The 19,431-nt window shown below is 37.1% G+C and overlaps 1 protein-coding gene and 1 long non-coding RNA gene across 2 annotated transcripts in view; one reads left to right on the forward strand and one right to left on the reverse strand.

The window, feature by feature from the left end:
- Nucleotides 4,113-8,555, forward strand: LOC109233088. The gene is made up of 2 exons (XR_002069036.1): nt 4,113-4,865; nt 8,164-8,555. It is a non-coding gene; the product is annotated as an uncharacterized LOC109233088 (long non-coding RNA).
- Nucleotides 15,582-19,431, reverse strand: part of LOC109233610 — a 13,853-nt gene continuing 10,003 nt past the window's right edge. Inside the window, exons 3-7 of the mRNA XM_019399491.1 lie at nt 17,577-17,658; nt 16,718-16,897; nt 16,551-16,636; nt 16,359-16,443; nt 15,582-15,716 (exon numbers count right to left, since the gene is read on the reverse strand). Coding sequence (XP_019255036.1) covers nt 15,582-15,716; nt 16,359-16,443; nt 16,551-16,636; nt 16,718-16,897; nt 17,577-17,658 — 568 coding nt within the window. The remainder of the gene's footprint in view (nt 15,717-16,358; nt 16,444-16,550; nt 16,637-16,717; nt 16,898-17,576; nt 17,659-19,431) is intronic.

Below are 19,431 nucleotides of genomic sequence, written 5' to 3' on the forward strand. Positions count from 1 at the left end.
AATGAGAGACGATGGTAACTTAAACCGATATAATGAGGATTAGGATTAAGTGTGGACCGTATACCATTTCGTAGTGCAATCGGTTGATTAAGAGAAGACAAGTCTGCAGTATTAGCAAGGTCAGGTGCAGGACGTGAATCAGCTGGGCCTGATACTGGGGGCGGACGACGATGATAATTCAGGAGTGGTGGAGCTGTAGAAGGTTGAACTGGACTAGGTGGTGGCACTGGAGCTATAGTCGGTGGAACTGGACTAGGTGGTGGCACTGGAGCTATAGTTGGTGGAACTGGACTAGGTGGTGGCACTGGACTCGGTGGTGACACTGGAGCTATAGGTGGTGGAGCTATGGAGGAAGATGAATGGGTTATAGGGACTGAATCTCCAAAAGAAGGAACAGGTAGCACCGCAGAAATATCTAAGTGATTAACTAGACCTGTGAAGTATGATTGTGTTTCAAAGAAGGTGACATCAGCAGACATAAGAAATCGCTGAAGGTCAGGAGAATAACATCGATATCCCTTTTGCGTTCTCGAGTAACCCAGAAATATGCACTTAAGAGCACGAGGAGCTAACTTATCTTTTCCTAGAGTAAGGTCATGATCAAAGCACATACTCCCAAAGACACGGGGTGGAAGAGAGAACAAAGGTAAGTGGGGAAACATGACAGAGAATGGAACTTGATTTTGGATAGCTGAAAATGGGAGCGGGTATGCTTACCGAGCCGACACGACTCACACTCTAGAGTGGACAAGTGAGATAAGCCAGGTACCATTTTCTGAAGTTTTGACAAACTGGGATGTCCTAACCGTTAATGTAATAAATCTGGTGAATCAGTAACGGGAGAAGTTATTGGAGGAAGACAAGATGCGAGTCCATGTGATTTTGCAAGGATGAGGTAATAAAGTCCATCTGATTCATGTCCGGTACCAATGATTCGCCCTGTACTGCATTCCTGTATAAAAACAAGGTCATCAAGAAATAAAATAGCAGATTTAAGTGATTTGGCTAAGCGACTAACGGCTATGAGATTAAAAGGACTACTAGGAACATAAAGAACTGAGTCTAAAGGTAAGGAAGAAAGTGGACTTGCTTGACCTATTGCAGTTTCCATGGCTTGAGACCCATTGGCCATTGTGACTGTTGGAAGAGATTGAGAATATGAGATACTAGTAAAAAGATTTGTTACCAGAAATATGATCAGATGCACCTGAATCAATGACCCAAGACTCAGAAGGTGAAGAATGGGAGACACCAGTCATGCAACTATTTGTTGGAACAACGGAGGTTAATCCTGAAGATGTCTGTTTACGTGCTTTGTACTGAAGGAACTCAATATAATCCGGTAAAGAAACCATCTGGATTGGATTCATTGCATTTAATCCAACGGATTATGAGTTAAAGGCTTCAGGTACGAATTCCATTATAATATCGTGCCGGAAAAAGCAGAAAATTGCTGGGATCACTGTTCACGCCGGAAAAATCACTGTAGCGCGCCGGAAAAAACTAAACGTGGTCGGAATTTGATTTGAACTAGATGGGTAGGCTCGGAATTGTGAGGAGAGCAAGCTTTCCTGAAGGAATTTCGCGAAAAAGTGACCGAAAACAGTGTCACGCGCCGGCGCGTGGGTGTCGGAGCTTCACCGGAAAATTTCTTTCGATGGCGCGTGCGGGGTCTTCTGACGGAGAAAATTTTTATGGGTTGGTCGCCGGAGGCCGATCTACTTCGTGGTGGTGTTGGTTTTTGCACAACACTGACAAAAAGTGGTTTTTTTGTTATGGACAGCCTCTTAAGTCGCCGAAAAATTGCACGGCAACGAGATCTTTCTTCCCGGAGGCCGCTGGAATGATGCACAGCGATAATTTCTCACTGACGCTCTGATACCATGTGAGAAAGCACGGGAGAAAATATATATTGGCTAATATTGACAATGATACAATGAGCTCTATATATACAATACATGTCCTACTCCTAATACATATGGGATTAGGGTTATTTACTACTATTTAGACAATGAAACTAACATCACAGAAAAGGGGATTCTAGAGTATGCCGATTATGCCGATTGTTAAAGTCCTTATATGGGCGTAAACAAGCCTCTCGACAATGGAACATCAAACTAACGTTTCCTTTACTAAAGGCTGGTTACTGTAAAATCTCACATGATCACTCCTTGTTCGTCAAGCACAAGAGAGTGGACATTATGATCATCTTGATCTACGTGGATGATCTTTTAATTACTGGGAGTTCCAAGGATCTGATTAAGGAGGCAAAAGAAACTCCTCAGAGCAATTTTAAGGTCAAAGATTTAGGGGAACTTAGATACTTTCTCGGGATTGAGGTGATGAGATCTCAACATGGAATCTTACTTAATCAAAGGAAGTATGCTTTGGAGTTACTTTCTGATGTGGGATTAAGTGGAGCTAGGCCATCTTCCACCCTATTGGAACTGAATGTCAAGCTGACAACAATAGATTATGACACTCATGCTGGGAGGTCTGATGATCCATCTTTAGCAGATATTAGCAGTTATCAAAAATTCGTAGGCAAGCTAATTTATCTGACCATTACTATGCCAGATATTTGCTTTGTAGTGCAGGTTTTGAGCCAATTCACGCAAGCACCTAAACAATCACATTGAGAAGCTGCATTGAGAGCACTCAAATATATAAAAAATGCTCATGGTTTAAGAGTATTCTTGAAGAAAATCTCAATTACAGAACTGACTGCATTCTGTGACTCTGATTGGTCCGCTTGTCCCAATACCAAAAGGTCAATCCCAGGCTATCTGATCAAGTTGGGTGATTCTTTGATCCCATGAAAATTGAAGAAACAACAGACTGTGAGCAGAAGCTCAGCTGAGACTGAGTATAGGAGCATGGCAGCGGCTGTAACAAAGATCATTTGGCTAGTTGGGCTTTTAAAGGATCTCATAATTTTTGCTTCCACACCGGTACACCTTTGCTGTGACAGCAAGACAGTAATACAAATTGCTGCAAACCCCACCTTTCATGAGCGTACCAAGCACATCGAGATCGATTGTTACTTTGTGCAGAAGAAGATTAAAGGAGTCCTGATCAAGACTAGTTATCTAACCACCAAATCTCAATTGGCAGATTTACTTACCAAAGGGTTAAGTGTTGCTCAACATCACACTCTTCTTTCCAAGTAGGGTTTGCTCGATGTATTTCACCCACCCGCTTGAGGGGGAGTATTGGAGATATTAGTGTTGACGACCAATTTTGACCCTCCTTTAAAAAGTTAATTTATTTACACTTATTAATTTTCAATAAATATGTTAAAGGTATTTTCTAATTAAATAGTACCTATTTTTATAAAATTAATGGTGTAAATTAATAATTTAGTAGTTATATAATTATAAACATATTACTTTTGCTATTTTATTATTTTTGAAAATATTTAAATAACTCTTATATTCATCACATATGTTTTATAATTAGTTTTAAAAAGTTATTTCTTAATTTTGGTAAAATAGCCCGTTATTTCAAAACAAATCTGAAATTAGTGTAGTAATAGGAAAATAAGATATTAGTAATTAGTTAACTAAGTACAGTAATTTGAAATGTATTTGATTATTTTAATTCTTATTGCATGTTATTAGAATTCCTTAAGTTTATTTAAATTAACTTATAAAAGATTAAGGACTGAAAATGCTACATTTGCAATTACATAATTAAACACAAAATAACTAGTTGATAAATTGAAATCAACCCAAACAACAAGCCCAAATCAAAATCTGACTCAGTCCAAACATCCTTCTCTTTCCACTTTGAAAATACGCCCCAACCCATGAGAACCAATCAAACCTCGCCACGTCACCTCTCCACAACACTCACAAAAGAAACACAATTGATCCAAGTTGTCCATCTTGTAGATCAACGGCTCTCGTTTTATCTCATTTTTCCTTTAATTTAAACACCTCATCAAATTTAATCTTCAACCGTTGGATTACAAGAATCCAAAGGCCACCAATATTTCCCACTAAAAAACTTTAATGTTCAAATTATCAGGGCCGTTGATCAGTAGATCCAACGGCCCAGATCCCATCTCCTCATCTTATCCCAGAGACCTAACCCCAACTATCCCCGAACCCTAATCATTTCTCACCCGACTCGGTCTCCCCTTTTCCCCTTCCTCTCTCATTTGTCTTACCTCACCAGACCCATCGATCAAAGAACCTTGTACAAATTAGTGCAAGGTCGTGAATCATGACCAGAAATCATCTCCTTTGTCCTCCTTATCCACGATTCTCGCTAAATTTTTTCCCATTTCATCTTTGAGATTCAGAATCCCTAAAATCAAAACCCTAGACCTAATAGTGCAATTTCAAGTCTTCAGGAATCCTTTTGTGCTTTGTTAAATATGTGATATGCATGGTTGTCTCCCAGTGTTATCATGATTATTCTTGGTCCAGAGGTCAAGCAAAGTGACCTCTGAACATTGAGGCTCTTATCCGATGGTTCTTGCCTTTTACGGTCAACTTCCCCATCTCAGGTAAACTCCTTATTGTTCTTACCTATGTCTCCTCTGATTTCACCCGATTATGCTAATATCACCACCCCTCCCGTTACTCTCCACTACTGGTTTAATTTTTATTAAACCCTAAGTCATTTTAATGTCACTATAAATAGGAGCCTTAATTCTCTCACCTAACAATAGAAGACACACATAAAATCACTTAACAAACAGAGAAACATCAATTTAGTCTTGAGTAGTAAAATCAGGCTAGGGTTCTAACTAGTTTTGATTTTCTTTCCGGAATTTGAGCTTCACATTAGTTGGAGTTTGAGTTCATGATTCTTACCATCTAAGCAAGACTTTTGTTTGGTTTGTTGCTCAAAAGAAGGTCAGTGCACTTGACCTTTTTCTCTTTCTTTTTAATTGTTGAAACCATGTCTACTCTGTTACCTTTTACTGATTGTTTCAGCTTATAATATTTTGTTGTTAGTTTACGATTGGCTATCTCTATTCATGATGTGTTCATAATCAACTATTATGCCCAGGCGTTGTATTATTCAAGTGGATACTAATCGTTTATTGTGTGATTATAATGAGTACTGCTCCAAATTAAGTAACCTATATGATCAAACTTCTGTAATTAACTAAAGAATTTTGATGGCTTTCATGTCCACCTCATTGATTATGCTTTAGTGTTCTCTGTTGATCTATACTTGAAGTTATTTGTCTGATAAAACAAACTAAATAATGGATATGAACACCTAAGGTTAAGTATATAGCTGTCACTTTAATTTAAGTATTGCAGTTTACAATGAGTTGTTTTCTTCTCTAATGTGTTCTTCTGTGATTCTGTAACTCCAGAGAGATCAGTGAAAAAGTCTTCTGTCAGCTCCTATAATTGTTTGATCACATCTTAAAGTAATCATATTAAGTTCTAATGAATCTCTGTATCCATGTTTTTGTTTGTTGCTATCTATTTAGCTTAAGTCATGCCTAGAAACCTGATTGAAGTTGCACTTGTTATAGTTGAATATCATTTGTTGAATTAGGTATTGCTAAATTTTATCATGATAGACCTATCTACTTAATTTATAACTGAACCATGCTTACCTAGTATAGAACTTTCACTATTCTGGACCATCATAATGATAATGTTAGTCTAATCCCATGTTATTTGTTACTCAATCATGTTGTAGTCTGGTTAGAATGTAACATATACATATTTGAATGCCATCTATTGGAAGTTCTGTACTCATCCCTGCTTCAGAAAAGGACTTCTACTTGTACATCATGTTTGTGATTGTACTTTCCATATCATTGAAACCTACTAAGTTTACTGTAGTTTAACAATGGACTTAGGATAGACCCCTTTGATGTTTATCTGCCCTGTTTGAATGTAGGACTATATATTTAACTTCTAACCAACCTAGATGGAAGGAAATAACTCTTTAGAGATCATGTCACTTGTTAAGTAATTGTATTTGCCTATCCCTGTCATTTAAAAATACCGAAGTGGACTGTTAACCCTTACACTTAGTAAGAAGTGGAGTTCTAGTCCGTGTGTAGATTTTCATTAAGTATATAAATGATTAAGTACATAATTACAACTAATGATCCTCATAAGTGTGAACCTGCAGTAGGATTAGTGAGGTTAATACACATGATATCTCCTATGCTCTTTTGAATTACATGATTCACTTGTTCTAAATTCTGGAATTGACATGTTGGTGTTCCCATTACTTGCCAACACCTATAACTGATTTTGTTAAGTACTTTCAAGCCTGATAAAGTACATGATAATGTATTATGGACCATGATCTCTTATGATATTATCTGCAATATTCTGAATAGTTGTTACAATAAATGTACATCTCCTTGTGTTTTTTCATTACTGTTGTATTGAAATTTATATTGATTGCCTCATTAGCACTTAAACATGTAAAGAAGAGTAAGCGTGAATAGTTAGGGGTATTTAGGAATAGAATTTAGTTATCAGTTAAGATATTCTCCCTGACACAAGCACTACTCAGGGTCCTTGAGACCCTTGTGAACTTTGAAGTGCCAGGGATCCAAAGGATAACTTGGCCATTAACAAAATTCTACCTTAAGCCCTTAATCTATTAACATTTTCTAATCTCTTTAGGTTTAATGTTAAATGAAAATAAAGGTTTCACTGTAAATTGCTTATGTGTGACTTCACTTTAATTTGCATTCCTAACTATTATTGGTTATCACAGTTTTGTCTTGGGCTTATATTGGTGTTACTTATGTTTAAGTACCACATTGGGCCATATATCTAGTAACCTCTTTTCTTTATTTTTTTCGCATGTGTCTGAGTTGGGCCTTGCCGAGTTCTAAAAGAACTCAGGCACAAGTGCTTGCCTGAACCTTGGAGTCATCGGAGTTGCTGTTGTTTGTTTTTCACTGTCTGTTGGGCCTAATCTCTTTCAGGCCCAAAACTATGAGTCTATTCCTTCTTCTTTTTCACAACTCTTATATGTTTACTATTATTATTATGTGTATCAACAATGACAATATTGATTGAATATTTACTTTATTTCTCTGAACTGTAATAACTTAGGCAAGCCCTAAAGACGTAGGTAAAAATAAAGGTACTGTAACTTAGTAGTAATTAATTCTAATTGTTAATCACTTCTATTATCCAACTTCTGTTTTATTCTTACTAACGATCTTCACGAAGTTTTGAAACAAAGATAGATTTGTAAAGTCAATAGCCTTCTCTTTTAAAAATGAGAAGAAATCGAAAACCCTGAAAATGATTTTCAAAAGTGGGCTGTTCAAACAAACACTGCTGCAATTAAGGATACTTCAAACTGTTTGTATTTGAATATGAGATTTGAAACCAAATTTCCAAGGTATATCTAAACTCCGTTTTCAAATAGTTTTACTTTACACAAACAGTCACTTTGTTTTCGAAATCAATATTTTAAAACTCAACCCCATTTATTAGTAGAAAAAGTGTTATAAACTCATTTTTTTCTAAACACTTTTCAAAGGCATTCATCTCAAATAAAAACTTACACCTTTTCAAAATATATACACTGCTTCTCTCTCAAAATTGATAAGTTATACAACATAACATAAGGTAAGCCATACACTTTTAAGCACTGACTAAGTAAATATAGACATCTAAATTCTTCGAACCTAGTCTAAATTCTATGGAGTTGCCTTAGGTAGATTCTAGGGGGTTCCTAATACTTTCCTCTTAGAAGAACAAGAATCCTTACCCAAATCTCACTAGTTAGCAGACTAATGGGATAATGATCTTAATAATTAAATTGGTACCTTAGTATACCTTTATATATTAGGTGGCGACTCTCTTTATCATCAACATGGAAACCACTAGCTGAATCATGTTTTGACTCGTGCAAAATAGGGTGTAACAATTAACAGTTGAAATAAGTTGTTAATGAGTTAGTAAGATTGCACGTGAAGTGCACGTGGGAGTTGAGAGCACTAAAGCTTATATATTCATCTATACTCTTTTTCAGAAAATAGAATAATGAGAATATCTTTCTTCTCTTCTTCCAAATTTCTTCTCTCTAGAATGCATGTATGTGATTCTGTCTCTCTTCTCAATTTTGGTCATAACTGAGCTCAATTCAATAGCTTTTAATAATTTTTTTACAACTCTGCCGGTTCAATATATTCAAATCCCTTTGCAGAGTGAAGCATTCGATAAAAGATCATAAAGAAGACATTTCAAATTGTTTCGAGCATGACTTGCAAGAGCAAAAGATGTGCATGTTAAACCTCGTGTTGGACATTACTTCCTCTTTTTTTTATTCACGATCTTTTTAATATTTCTTTTAAATATTTTAAACTGTTACTTATTCTGACTTATATAATTTTTATGTAGTTTTTAAATATGTACTCTTTATTTAAAAAAATTAAAAGATTCTATAACGACCGACCGGTCGTTTTGAGCTCAAGCGCGTCGCTCGGCGGTTTGAGGCCATGAACAGCTTCACCTCAGGTATTATGACTTGTACGCATAGTCGGAACTGAAATTCGGGGAGTTCGGAGTTAATTTGGAAAGAGAATTCTCATTTCGGAAGCTTAAAGTTGGAAGGATCTGACTAAGGGTTGATTTTGAGTAAACAACCTCTAAATCGGGATTTAAAGGTTTCAACGGGTTCGTATGATGATTTTGGACTTGGGCGTATGCCCGGATCGGGTTTTGGATGAACCGGGAGCGTTTCGGCGCCTATTGTGGAAGTTAGCATTTTGGAAGAATTTCATAAATTTGGGTTGAAGTGCATTTCAGTGTTATCAATATATGTTTGGGATTCTGAATCTGAGAATGGCTCCGTATGGTGATTCTGGTATTTGGAGCGCGATCGGAGGTGGATTTGGAAGTCCGTAGGTCATTTGGCTAAAGTTAGAAATTTGAAGGTTTTTGAGAAGTTTGACAGGAAGTGGACTTTTTGATATCGGGGTCGGATTCCGATTCTGGAAGTTGGAGTAGGTCCATAATGTCGAATATGACTTGTGTGCAAAATTTGAGGTCAATCGGACGTGATTTGATAAGTTTTGGCATCGAATGTTGAAGTTCGAAGTTCTAAAGTTCATTAAGTTTGAATTGGAGCACAATTCATGGTTTTAGCATTGCTTGATGTGATTTGAGACCTCGAACAGGTCCGCATTATGTTTTGGGACTAGTTGGTATGATAGGACGGGGTCCCGGGGGCCTCGGGTGGATTTTGGGTGGTTAACGGATCGGAATTTGGAGTTGAGGAAGAGCTGAAGCAGCTGGGCACCTGGTGTAACCGCACCTGCGCGGGTAGGGCCGCAGGTGCGAGCCCGCAGGTGCGGTAGATGGATCGTAGAAGCGGAAGGTGCCAGGCCGTTGAGAAACCGCAGAAGCGGAAATACTTGCGCACCTGCGATGGCGCAGTTGCAGTGCCAGTCGTCGCAGAAGTGGGAAGAGCCGCAGGTGCGAAAGAGGAAGCCGCAGAAGCAGAAGCGCGGATGCGGCCAAGGAGCCGCAGGTGCGGAAAGTCGTTGGGGCGGTGAGGGGTTTTATAAACGGGAAATTGGTCATTTTTCTCCTATTTTTCATTTGGTGTGGGCGATTTTGGGGAGCTATTCTTCAAGTATCACAAGGTAAGTTGTTCCCAGTCATTACAAGTTAAATACATGATTTAGATACTGATTAATGTATGGAAATTGTAGAAATTTGGGGTTTGAGAAAAAACCTAGAAAATTGGTATTTTTTATTTTGACCACGATTTTGGACATAAAATTGAGAGTAAATTATATAATTGAGTTCGTGAGGTTATGGGTAAACTTTACCTTCGAAAAATTTCGGAATTCGGGCACGTGGGCCCGAGGGCGATTTTGTCAACCTTTCAATCGGGGTTAGAAATTGCTATAAATTGGATTAATGAGCGTTTGAGCATATATTAATGGGTTTGCATAATTATTGGCTAGTTTTGGAGCGTTGTGCATCGACTTGAGTCTTCGGAAGGGCGTGGAATGCGGGTTATGGAACTTCGGAGCGAGGTGAGTCTCCTTCTAACCTTGTAAGAGGGAACTGTCCCCATAGGTGAAGTTATTGGATATGTGCTTATATTTGTGGGGGCTACGTACGCACGAGGTGACGAGAGACATGCGTAGCTACTATTATGCTTAAGTCCGGGTAGTCTATAACCCAAAAGTATGCTTTACTCGTAATACTTGAAACCTTGTTGTCAATTTAAAATGCTTAAATCATAACGAATTGGTAAAAGAATTTCCAAAAGGAATTAAACATCATTTTCTTGACCGTTAAAGAGAAGTTGTCATTTCTTTGGGTAATTATTTCCCTGATGGATTCTTGATTGACTGTTTGGTGTGTTTATTTATATTTGATCGCGTCGCATATATGATTCGCGAGCGGGGTAATAGATGCATCTATGGTTCGCACCGTTCAACCCTCTGGCAGTGCACATTTTATTATTATGTTGGATCAGGCCATACGACTTCGGCATGATTTGCGCATGCTTGTATTGCTTGACTTGCAAATTTATAAATGAAGATATTGCCTCCCTGACTTGAGATAAATGTGTAAATGATGGAAAAAAAATAAATTTGGCAATTCCCTATTAATAAAATAATTATTTACTCGCTTCCTGCTATTGAGTTACAACTGTTTTTATATATATCCTCGATTTCTATATTATCGATATATTATTATTGGACCACTAGTAAGTGTCGAAGTCGATCTCTCGTCTCTACTTCTTCGAGATTAGACGGGATACTTACTGGGTACGCATTGTTTTCGTACTCATGCTTCGCTTGCTGTGCATTTTTGTTGCACAGGCACATGTATGTCTAGTGGCCTAGTTTGGCACAGCGGCATGGTTGATACGGAGACTTAGGTGAGCTGCACTTCTCGAGACGACCCGCAGCTAGCAGAGTCTCCTTCAGAGCATTGTATTGTATTTTCTCTACTGTCCAAATTTGTATTCCAGACGGTTATTGTATTACATCTTGTGAAATTGCACATGCACTTGTGACACCTGGTTCTGGGATGACTATGGGATTATTCAATAATTAAGTTTATTAAACACATCCTTATTCATTCAGTAAAATTCATTATTTATTGTTTAATGTATAAAAGAAATAATTTTAATAAATATTGAAATGGGAATTTAATTGGTGTTGGCTTGCTTGACAGTGGTGTCCGGCGCCAGCACGACCCTTAGTGGATTTTGGGTCGTGACAGATTCTATGTTCGAATTCACAATCAAAATTTAAAAGTTTGACTCTGGAAATCCGGACTAAGAGGGTATTATTTTTTTGATACGGTGCTACTACACACTCGACCGAGTTCCAAAAATCTATATTTTCAACTTCGACTTTAAATTATATCTTTTTTACATTTCATCTTCAAATGTTGTCCAAACACATTAGCGAAGGATTTTTTTATTAGTGTTTTTTCGCTTCACACATGAGTTTAAATGGTTGCTCCCAGTCTGGTGCAATGATCAGTATATTGATCAGTCTCTTCTTTAACTCCTCAAATGCACGTCTTTTGCCTAATTAACTTGACAAAAGCAAAGATAAAAGAACACTACAGAGGAACGATATTAATGATGTTTTCATGACTAGTTGAGGATAACAATGTAAAAGTTCCCTTTTTGAACTTGATTTAACTTTTGAATTAGTTAGATAGATGTGCCTTAGTAGAAGAGGTCCTCATTGGGCTCAATATCTTCGCCGATCCTCTTCGTAGACGAATCCATTGGGTGGATAACATAGACTTTGTTAGCAAAAACTATTGAATATTTAAGAATAGATTTCGTTATTTGGATTTGTACCTTTTGAATCTTAATTTGTCTTTTTGGGTGCATAAAAATTATTTAGTTATATTAGTTCTATTTTTATTTGTACTTTAAATTTTAATTTGTGTTTTTGGGTGTAATAAATTTTTTAATGAGTTGAACATAGGGTAATCAGAATAGATTCATAATCAAATAATATAAAATTATAATTTTGCTATGCATCGGCAAACACAATTAAAGTACAAGGGTAAAATTTATTGCTTATAAGCTTGTTTGGATGGTTGTTACACATTGTTTCATAATGTATCAATTGTATTATATTATAGTGTACTATATTATTTTGATGAATACAACATTTGCATAGATCGTATCGTTTGTCTATTATTTTTTGAAGTCATGCACCACCAATACGAAGAATAAACTTGCAATATTATAAATAAGTAGAGTACAAGTAAAATTATTAAGGATAAAGGATAGAACATGATTATTTAATAATAACGAATGTCAATATGAGAGGGAAAAAATAAGATAATGACGCGGCCACACCAAATTGGTCGTTACATAAAGTGATACTTTTTGTCGTTACATAATAATGGATTTAACGATATGATACAATAAAATTTAGGTAACAATCAAAAACAAATATTGTATTTAAAATAACAATACGATACAATACGATAGGTAACAATCATCCAAACAAGTTGTAACTTAGCTCATAAAAATTTGAAAATTCCATAACATTGTGTTATCAATAAAATGATTAATTAATAAATAAAAAAACTAATTATTTTTCATCATTTAAGAGTTAAAACAACTAATTATAGATCAAATAAGTCTATGGTACAAAAATAGAGTCCGGAACCAAAATGTGGTTCTTTTGGACTCAAAGAACAAAAATTTGTGGAAAAAAAACTTAGTGATCAATATATATATATATGGAGTGGACCCACAATTAATTCTTATGTGCTTAACTGACATAACAATAATTCAAGGTATAACGTATTTTTAAAAGACGCTATACCTCAAATAATTGAACCCCCGGACTGGTTTTGCCTTATTTAAAGAGGTGAAGGATTTTGTAAAAATCCATTCATAAACATTTTCAAGTCTTGTGAAATTTTTCTTTGATAAGTTATTTTGCATTTTGTCATAATGTGTGAAGAGTGAAGAATTAGGGTTTCTTTATATTGGGGTGTGAGGTTGTGGTGGCGAATAACTCAATACTCCACAGTCTCATGTTAAGTTGCCACTTACAATGGAGTACGATACAATGGTATCGTTGTTATGTAAGAAAATGAGTGTGAGCAAACGTTCGGTGAATCTTAAAATAACCGGAAGATATCCGTATTCTGTGACTCCGCAAGGGTTTGCTTGTTATGCTGAGTTTAACATCGAATACGATGAAACTCTAAGAGATTTTTTGAGGACTCCAGATGAATACCGGGAATTTTTTGTGATAAAATTGTTGGAAATGTACGTCAAGGCTGAAGACGTTCGCAATAATGAGGTTGCGCAAAGTAGGAAAATCCCTCAATCATCGGGTGGTTATTTTGGAGCAGTTTTAGCCGAACAGGTTCCGGCTGAAAGAGTTTGGCCGGATCTAAACTTATCTCCACGGGCGAATGAGGAGCGAGGAAATAATTTTTCCCCTAGTATACACAATCCACAAGCTGAGTGGTAAACTTTCAATTTTCCTTTGTGTTACGATGTATATTTTTATGTATTGTATTTGTATTAACATTCATATATTCCACAGGGGGTACCAACCAGATATGAATTTTACAAGTTATGAACCAACGGCTAGTTGGAATATGCCTAATTTTGGTGTGCTGGATCATGGTAGTCCATCCGGGAGTCAGCATCAACAAGCTAATGTGCATCATCGTATATCAACACATTATGATTTGTTAGTGAATATATAATGTTATATGTATTGTTTGGAACAATTTCAGTAACTTATTATTTCTTTGGTTGTGCAGTGAAAACGAGCAACTTGATGGTCCTATTCTTACTCAATTGCCCGAAGACGACGTATTTACTCGGGATCTAGCAGATGCACAGAGTCAGGAAGAGAATAGTGATTATGACAACGATGCCGATGAGTCTGGAGATGACACACCCTTCCCTGATGAGGGTGATGATGAGGAGGAAGAAAATGCCAAACCTGATTTGACGAGGGAGCATGCTCCACCTCGCGTTAGACCAAGAGTGTACGAGTCCCACGTGTCATTTCATTCAAGGCATATTTCCTACCTTGATCATTTGCCAAGTATGCCGGATGTGGCTGCCCTCACAAGGGATATTGACGAAATTTGGACAGCAATGTGGGATGAATCTAGACCAACGATGCTGTCAAAGGGCATGCTTTTTCCTGATAAGGCGCGCCTAATCAAGGCGGTAAAAATGTACAGCGTAAAAGAGTGCCGTGAGATGATGGTATGGGAGTCATCTCCGGATGTATACAAGGTTGTTTGTCGTAAATGGTTTACGGGTTGTAATTTGATGCTGCGTGCAAGGAAGAAAACAAATATGTGGGTTGTGGGTAAATACATTGGCACTCACAATTGTGAAATGGACACATTCAGTGGGAATCACTTTAACTTGGATGTTGACTTGATTTCTCTTGTCTTGATTCCACACATTGAAGCCTCCATAAGGTACAAGATCAAAGAGTGTATTACATCTGTCCACCAGGAATATGGGTGTACCATTACCAAAAGAAAGGCATTTCTCGGGCGCAAACGTGGGTTTGAAATTGTTTACGGTGACGGGGATAAGTCATTTGCATCTCAACCCAGGTACATGGCCGCATTGCAACACTTTAACCCCGGGACTATTGTTGAATGGAAGCTTAAACAGAGTCCGGGAATACTAGAATATATATTCAGATACGTGTTCTGGGCATTCGAACCAGCAATTGATGGTTTTGTGCATTGACGGCCGGTAATATCCATAGATGGCACTCATATCGCGCGTACCCTTAAAGCTAGTTAAGATTAATAATAGAAGAGAATGATAATAGTAGAAAGGAAGATTTCTTTCTTTTGTTTCGAAGTGTCTTCTTTACTATTATAGATAAAATTGCATTGATACATAACTTTCTAAATCTAGTTATGAGTCTCAAAATCAACACAAATCTAGACATGAAGACAAATCTAAAATATGGCAAGATTTTCAAATCTTAAGTTGGACATCCACCTTCTATGCAATTGGATTTATAACAACATGAAGACAAATCTAAGATACGACAAGATTTCCAAATCTCAAGTTGGACATCCACCTTATGTGTAAGTTGATTTATTACATAGTAAAAGTTTATAAATTGATCAATTTTTGTAATAAGCTACTTATAAATGGACATAGCTGGTAGTTTCCCTACACATAATTATTTGCTGACCATCGATAAGAGTTCCACCAGTCATCAGAGAACCGGAGAGCTGTTCTAGGGGATGAAATGCAAACCCAAATTCTACCACCAAGGTTATCTTGCTTCTCCGATAGTAAACACGAGATGTGACTTAGTTTCTCCTTATGATATTACCTTCATGCCGAACAGTGAACTGCAAAATGTTCGTTTTTAGTGTCTCATGCAGCTGAATGGAAAGTGTGTTGACAACCGAATCGAACTCTCACGTAGAATCTCCTCAAAATACCTCGTTAAAGGCTGCATCTTTCCTTGATTTCCAATTAAAAGTGGATGTCATTCGCATTCTTCATGAAAATATGAAGCTTCAAAATTTTAACCATCTTTGAGTCAACAGGCAACATTCAGGAGCCACTCAACTCTGATGGAAGAGCTTCAGATATGGAAGGGGTCACAACTTATGCCAGTTCTGGTGTGGTTGCTTTCCCAGCCGCTTCAACATATACATGCATCCAGCAGCGGAAAAGAGACCAACTGCAGCTGTTGCTATCATGGTTGAATTTTCAATATTCGGGTAGCAACCTCTCTACAAAAGATTCAAGATAATCAGAAGTATCAAATACTCACCAAATCACCGGAAACACAAATTAGAAGTCTCATGATAATGTTTGGCATTTTGCATATACAGCCAATAAAACCAGATGCAAAAGTTCAATCCAATGAAAACTCCCCTGTTCCTAGTCTACATGTACAATTGCACTTTATTCCTGTCTTCGTGGCAAATTTACATATATAGGATACACTAACTTGTCATCTTTCTTTCAGAATAGGTTCATGCACCAATATTATTTTGGAACATAGAAAACAGGTGTTGCTGATGATTCAAATACACAACTGTGAGCGCAAATATATAAATGAGGTTGAAAACAGAACTTCTCATGCATATTCTTCATGCTCTAGCATACATCTTGATTGTTTGCTTCGGCGGGAAGGAAAAAGAAAAGAGAGGACGGAAGAGAATAAGAGAAGATGGGTTGCTAGATCTTGGCTGCAGAGGATGTTGATAAGTCGTGAGACCCCTACATTTCTAAGCAACCTGCATCCAGGTGCTTACCATCCAAATGCGACGTTCTTTAACGGGTTTTAGAGCGCACAAGATGCACCTGTAAAAAGTGTATATGGTTTCTCTTAATGTGATAGCAGATTAAAGGATGTATTTAGTACAGACCTGCACTAGAAAAAATAACACGAGAGCATTTGAAGGAGCAAGAGATAAACTCATCATTCCTCCGCGAAGTTCATTAGGCACGTACCTGCATAGTATAGGAAGAAAAGAAACTTGAGCAAAAGAAAGACTCCACCAAATATATGAGATAATTAAGAAATCATGATTTATTTATAGTACAGTATTGTAAGTTACATGGTTCTCAATCTGGCAAATGAAGGCAAAACCAGTCCCATGCAAGCATGAAATATTGAGAATAGCATCACAAGAACTTTTATTTCCTGCAATCACATGGCAAATCATAAGGTTGACTTAAAAGCTTGATATCCAAACAGCATAAAAAAAGTACATGACTAAACTACCTGATAATCATAAGCTACGATGGACATGACGAATCCCATAACAACAAAAGCATACACTAAGCAGTCCTCTGTTCGAAGTGATAAAGGTCCATTGAAGAACCACGGAAATGCAGTGCTTCCTATCTTAGTGCCGAGCAAACACGGATATATTAAACCTAGCAGAACCTCTCTGCCATCTGCCTAGAAATATAACAAACTCTTAGTAGAGGAAATGTCGCTTCTTTCAGATAAAGGAACAAACATGGTGATACTGGAGCCAGAATGGAAAGAAAATCCAAATTTTCATGATATCAGTAATGTTCCAAAGTTTGAGAGGGAGTGTAAAAGACATGTTTATAAATGTCAAATTACAGGAAAATGGATCCTAAAATAGCTAATTTACAAAATATGTTGAGCATAGACTTGGTTATACACTAGACTGCATCCAGCTGTGCCATACACAACAAGTCAACAATGCTAACTCACCCTCGGCACAAAGTAATAAGAAGAATGCTCTGCTTTCCCTTGACAACCTTCATTCTGACTTACAATTCAAATCTGACCATCGACTGTGTTGTTTCACAAAATAAACTTCAGCTACAAACTTCAACAACTAATTTTAAAGAGTAAGGTTACAGAAGTCACACTTGTGTTTTCCATGTGTACTATCCAGAAACTCCATAAGATCCCTCTGAACAAGGATAGAGGAAGCAACACTTATCTTAAAAAGATGGAGGGAGAAATGTCATGCATGGTTTCTTGAAATATTTCACTAGCACACCAATCCAAAAGAAGGAAAATAATTACGTATTTAGGTAGATTAGAGAATTAGGTTTTCGTAAAGTTTGTTTCATCCATCCAAAGGCAGTGAAAATCATACCACAATGGTCGGAGCCCAAAGGATCCAAAAAACTGAAACGGAGAAGTGAACAGAAGCTTGTGCCCATGACAAAAGCCATATCCTTCTTGTTTAACCAAAAATTAGATTTTAGGTCAAAGTTTGAATTTAGAAGAACTCAGGTTACTGATAATCGGAAAAGTATATAAGAAAGAGATTTTGAATGATATAATCAGAAAGCAAAAAGAACAAAGTTTATTCCAGTAATATTTTCTCGTGTCCTATAGATGTTATGACTTTCTCCTTTTATAGTTAATTTTAAGAGAAAGTGTAATGCCTTTGTCTTAATGAGGCAATTACGAGCAATAAATGACATTAAAAGAAACGTTACTCAATCATTCATATTAAATACAAATTCTCTAACGTATTTGGCATTTAATGTTGAATTGGGACTCTTTTTCGTTATCAGATTCATGTCTTCAATTCCTTTTGATCTTCGAGCTTTAAATGACTCGAACAGGTACGAGTCTCGTTTCATTTGAATAATAGCTCGTGCCTTTAAGTATCTTCTCTCCCGCATCTGTTGTTGCTCGTGCCTTCTAACTGATTACCACGCTTTGACTATTTGACCGGCCCACGTGCCATGACACGTCATCTTTAATATTTAAATTCAGTTTTTTCCCAATACAGATAGTCCCCCCCACTTTCCATTTATATATCAATTAAATATTTGGGAAGTGAATATTCATTAAAAAGGGAATATTTGCCATAATCAATGCTATGACAGTACCAACGCTTCAGTTGTCTTTTCTATTTAATACATTACATACGTGTCACCTTCTCATTAGCTCTGCAATTTCTGCAGCCTTTTTTCAAGGCTTCTTCAACTCCACTATTCACGAAGTGATAGTTGTCTTTATTATAGGCTTTCCATCATTACACTTCTTAGTCTTTGACGGTCACTTTTACATAAACTTAACCCTTCTTCCATAAATTTTTACCACGGTCGCCCATCAGTATAAATTCAATTTTTCCTTTCACCTTTTGCCACATAAAACTTTTTCCTTGAACGCTTGAATTGTGCGAATCTCTGTTTACTTCTTTCTCTTCTTCATCATGTCTTCTTCGAACCCTAACCCTAAGAGAGTTCCTATTTTAGACAATTTTCCCAATGCTCCTGTTAGACATAGAAGAGGTGGGAGACTTCGTAGTTTAGGATCCTCTCGTGGTGGTGGTTCTGCCATGCCTTCTCCTAGCCCTGGTTCTTCCTCTAGAACTAGAGGTTTTTTTTCTCACAAATCATCCTCTAAGAGCAAGGAGGCCTCTGAACCATTACAGGAACCCTTGGTAGAAGAAATAGTTCCTAACGATTTATCTTTTCAACATGATAGACAATCACTTCAGACCCAAATTTCTGGTTTGGATCGTGTTGATGCTTACCCCACTATGATTACAGAGATTTTAGCTCCCATAGTTCGCAAAGATTGTCACTGGAGTAATGATTTTCCCATTGTAATCCCTAATCCAAATCAAAGGATTACTTCATATATGACTGGATTCTCTTTCGTTTACACATACCCTTTTACTCTTGGGTTTAAACCAGCTATTGACCCAGTATTCTCGATATCTGTCATTTTTTCAAAGTTTGTTTAGCACAGGTTGGCCCGCTTGTATGGAGGGCTGTTTCTTGTTTAAGGCATCTGGCCAATTTAGCAGACGTTGATTTCACCTTCTCCCACCTAATTCATCTATACTCCCTTAGACTTTTTCGTAATGGAGTCTTTACCTTAGTGGCTAGGAGTAAGAGAGTTTCGGTAAGCCCATAAGATGATAAGGATCGTGGCTGGTATGCCCGATTTGTTGCTGCTCCCACAGTTGGTTTAGTGGGTGAACAAAA

Source organism: Nicotiana attenuata, chromosome 10, assembly GCF_001879085.1.
Source record: "Nicotiana attenuata strain UT chromosome 10, NIATTr2, whole genome shotgun sequence".
Taxonomy (NCBI): domain Eukaryota; kingdom Viridiplantae; phylum Streptophyta; class Magnoliopsida; order Solanales; family Solanaceae; genus Nicotiana; species Nicotiana attenuata.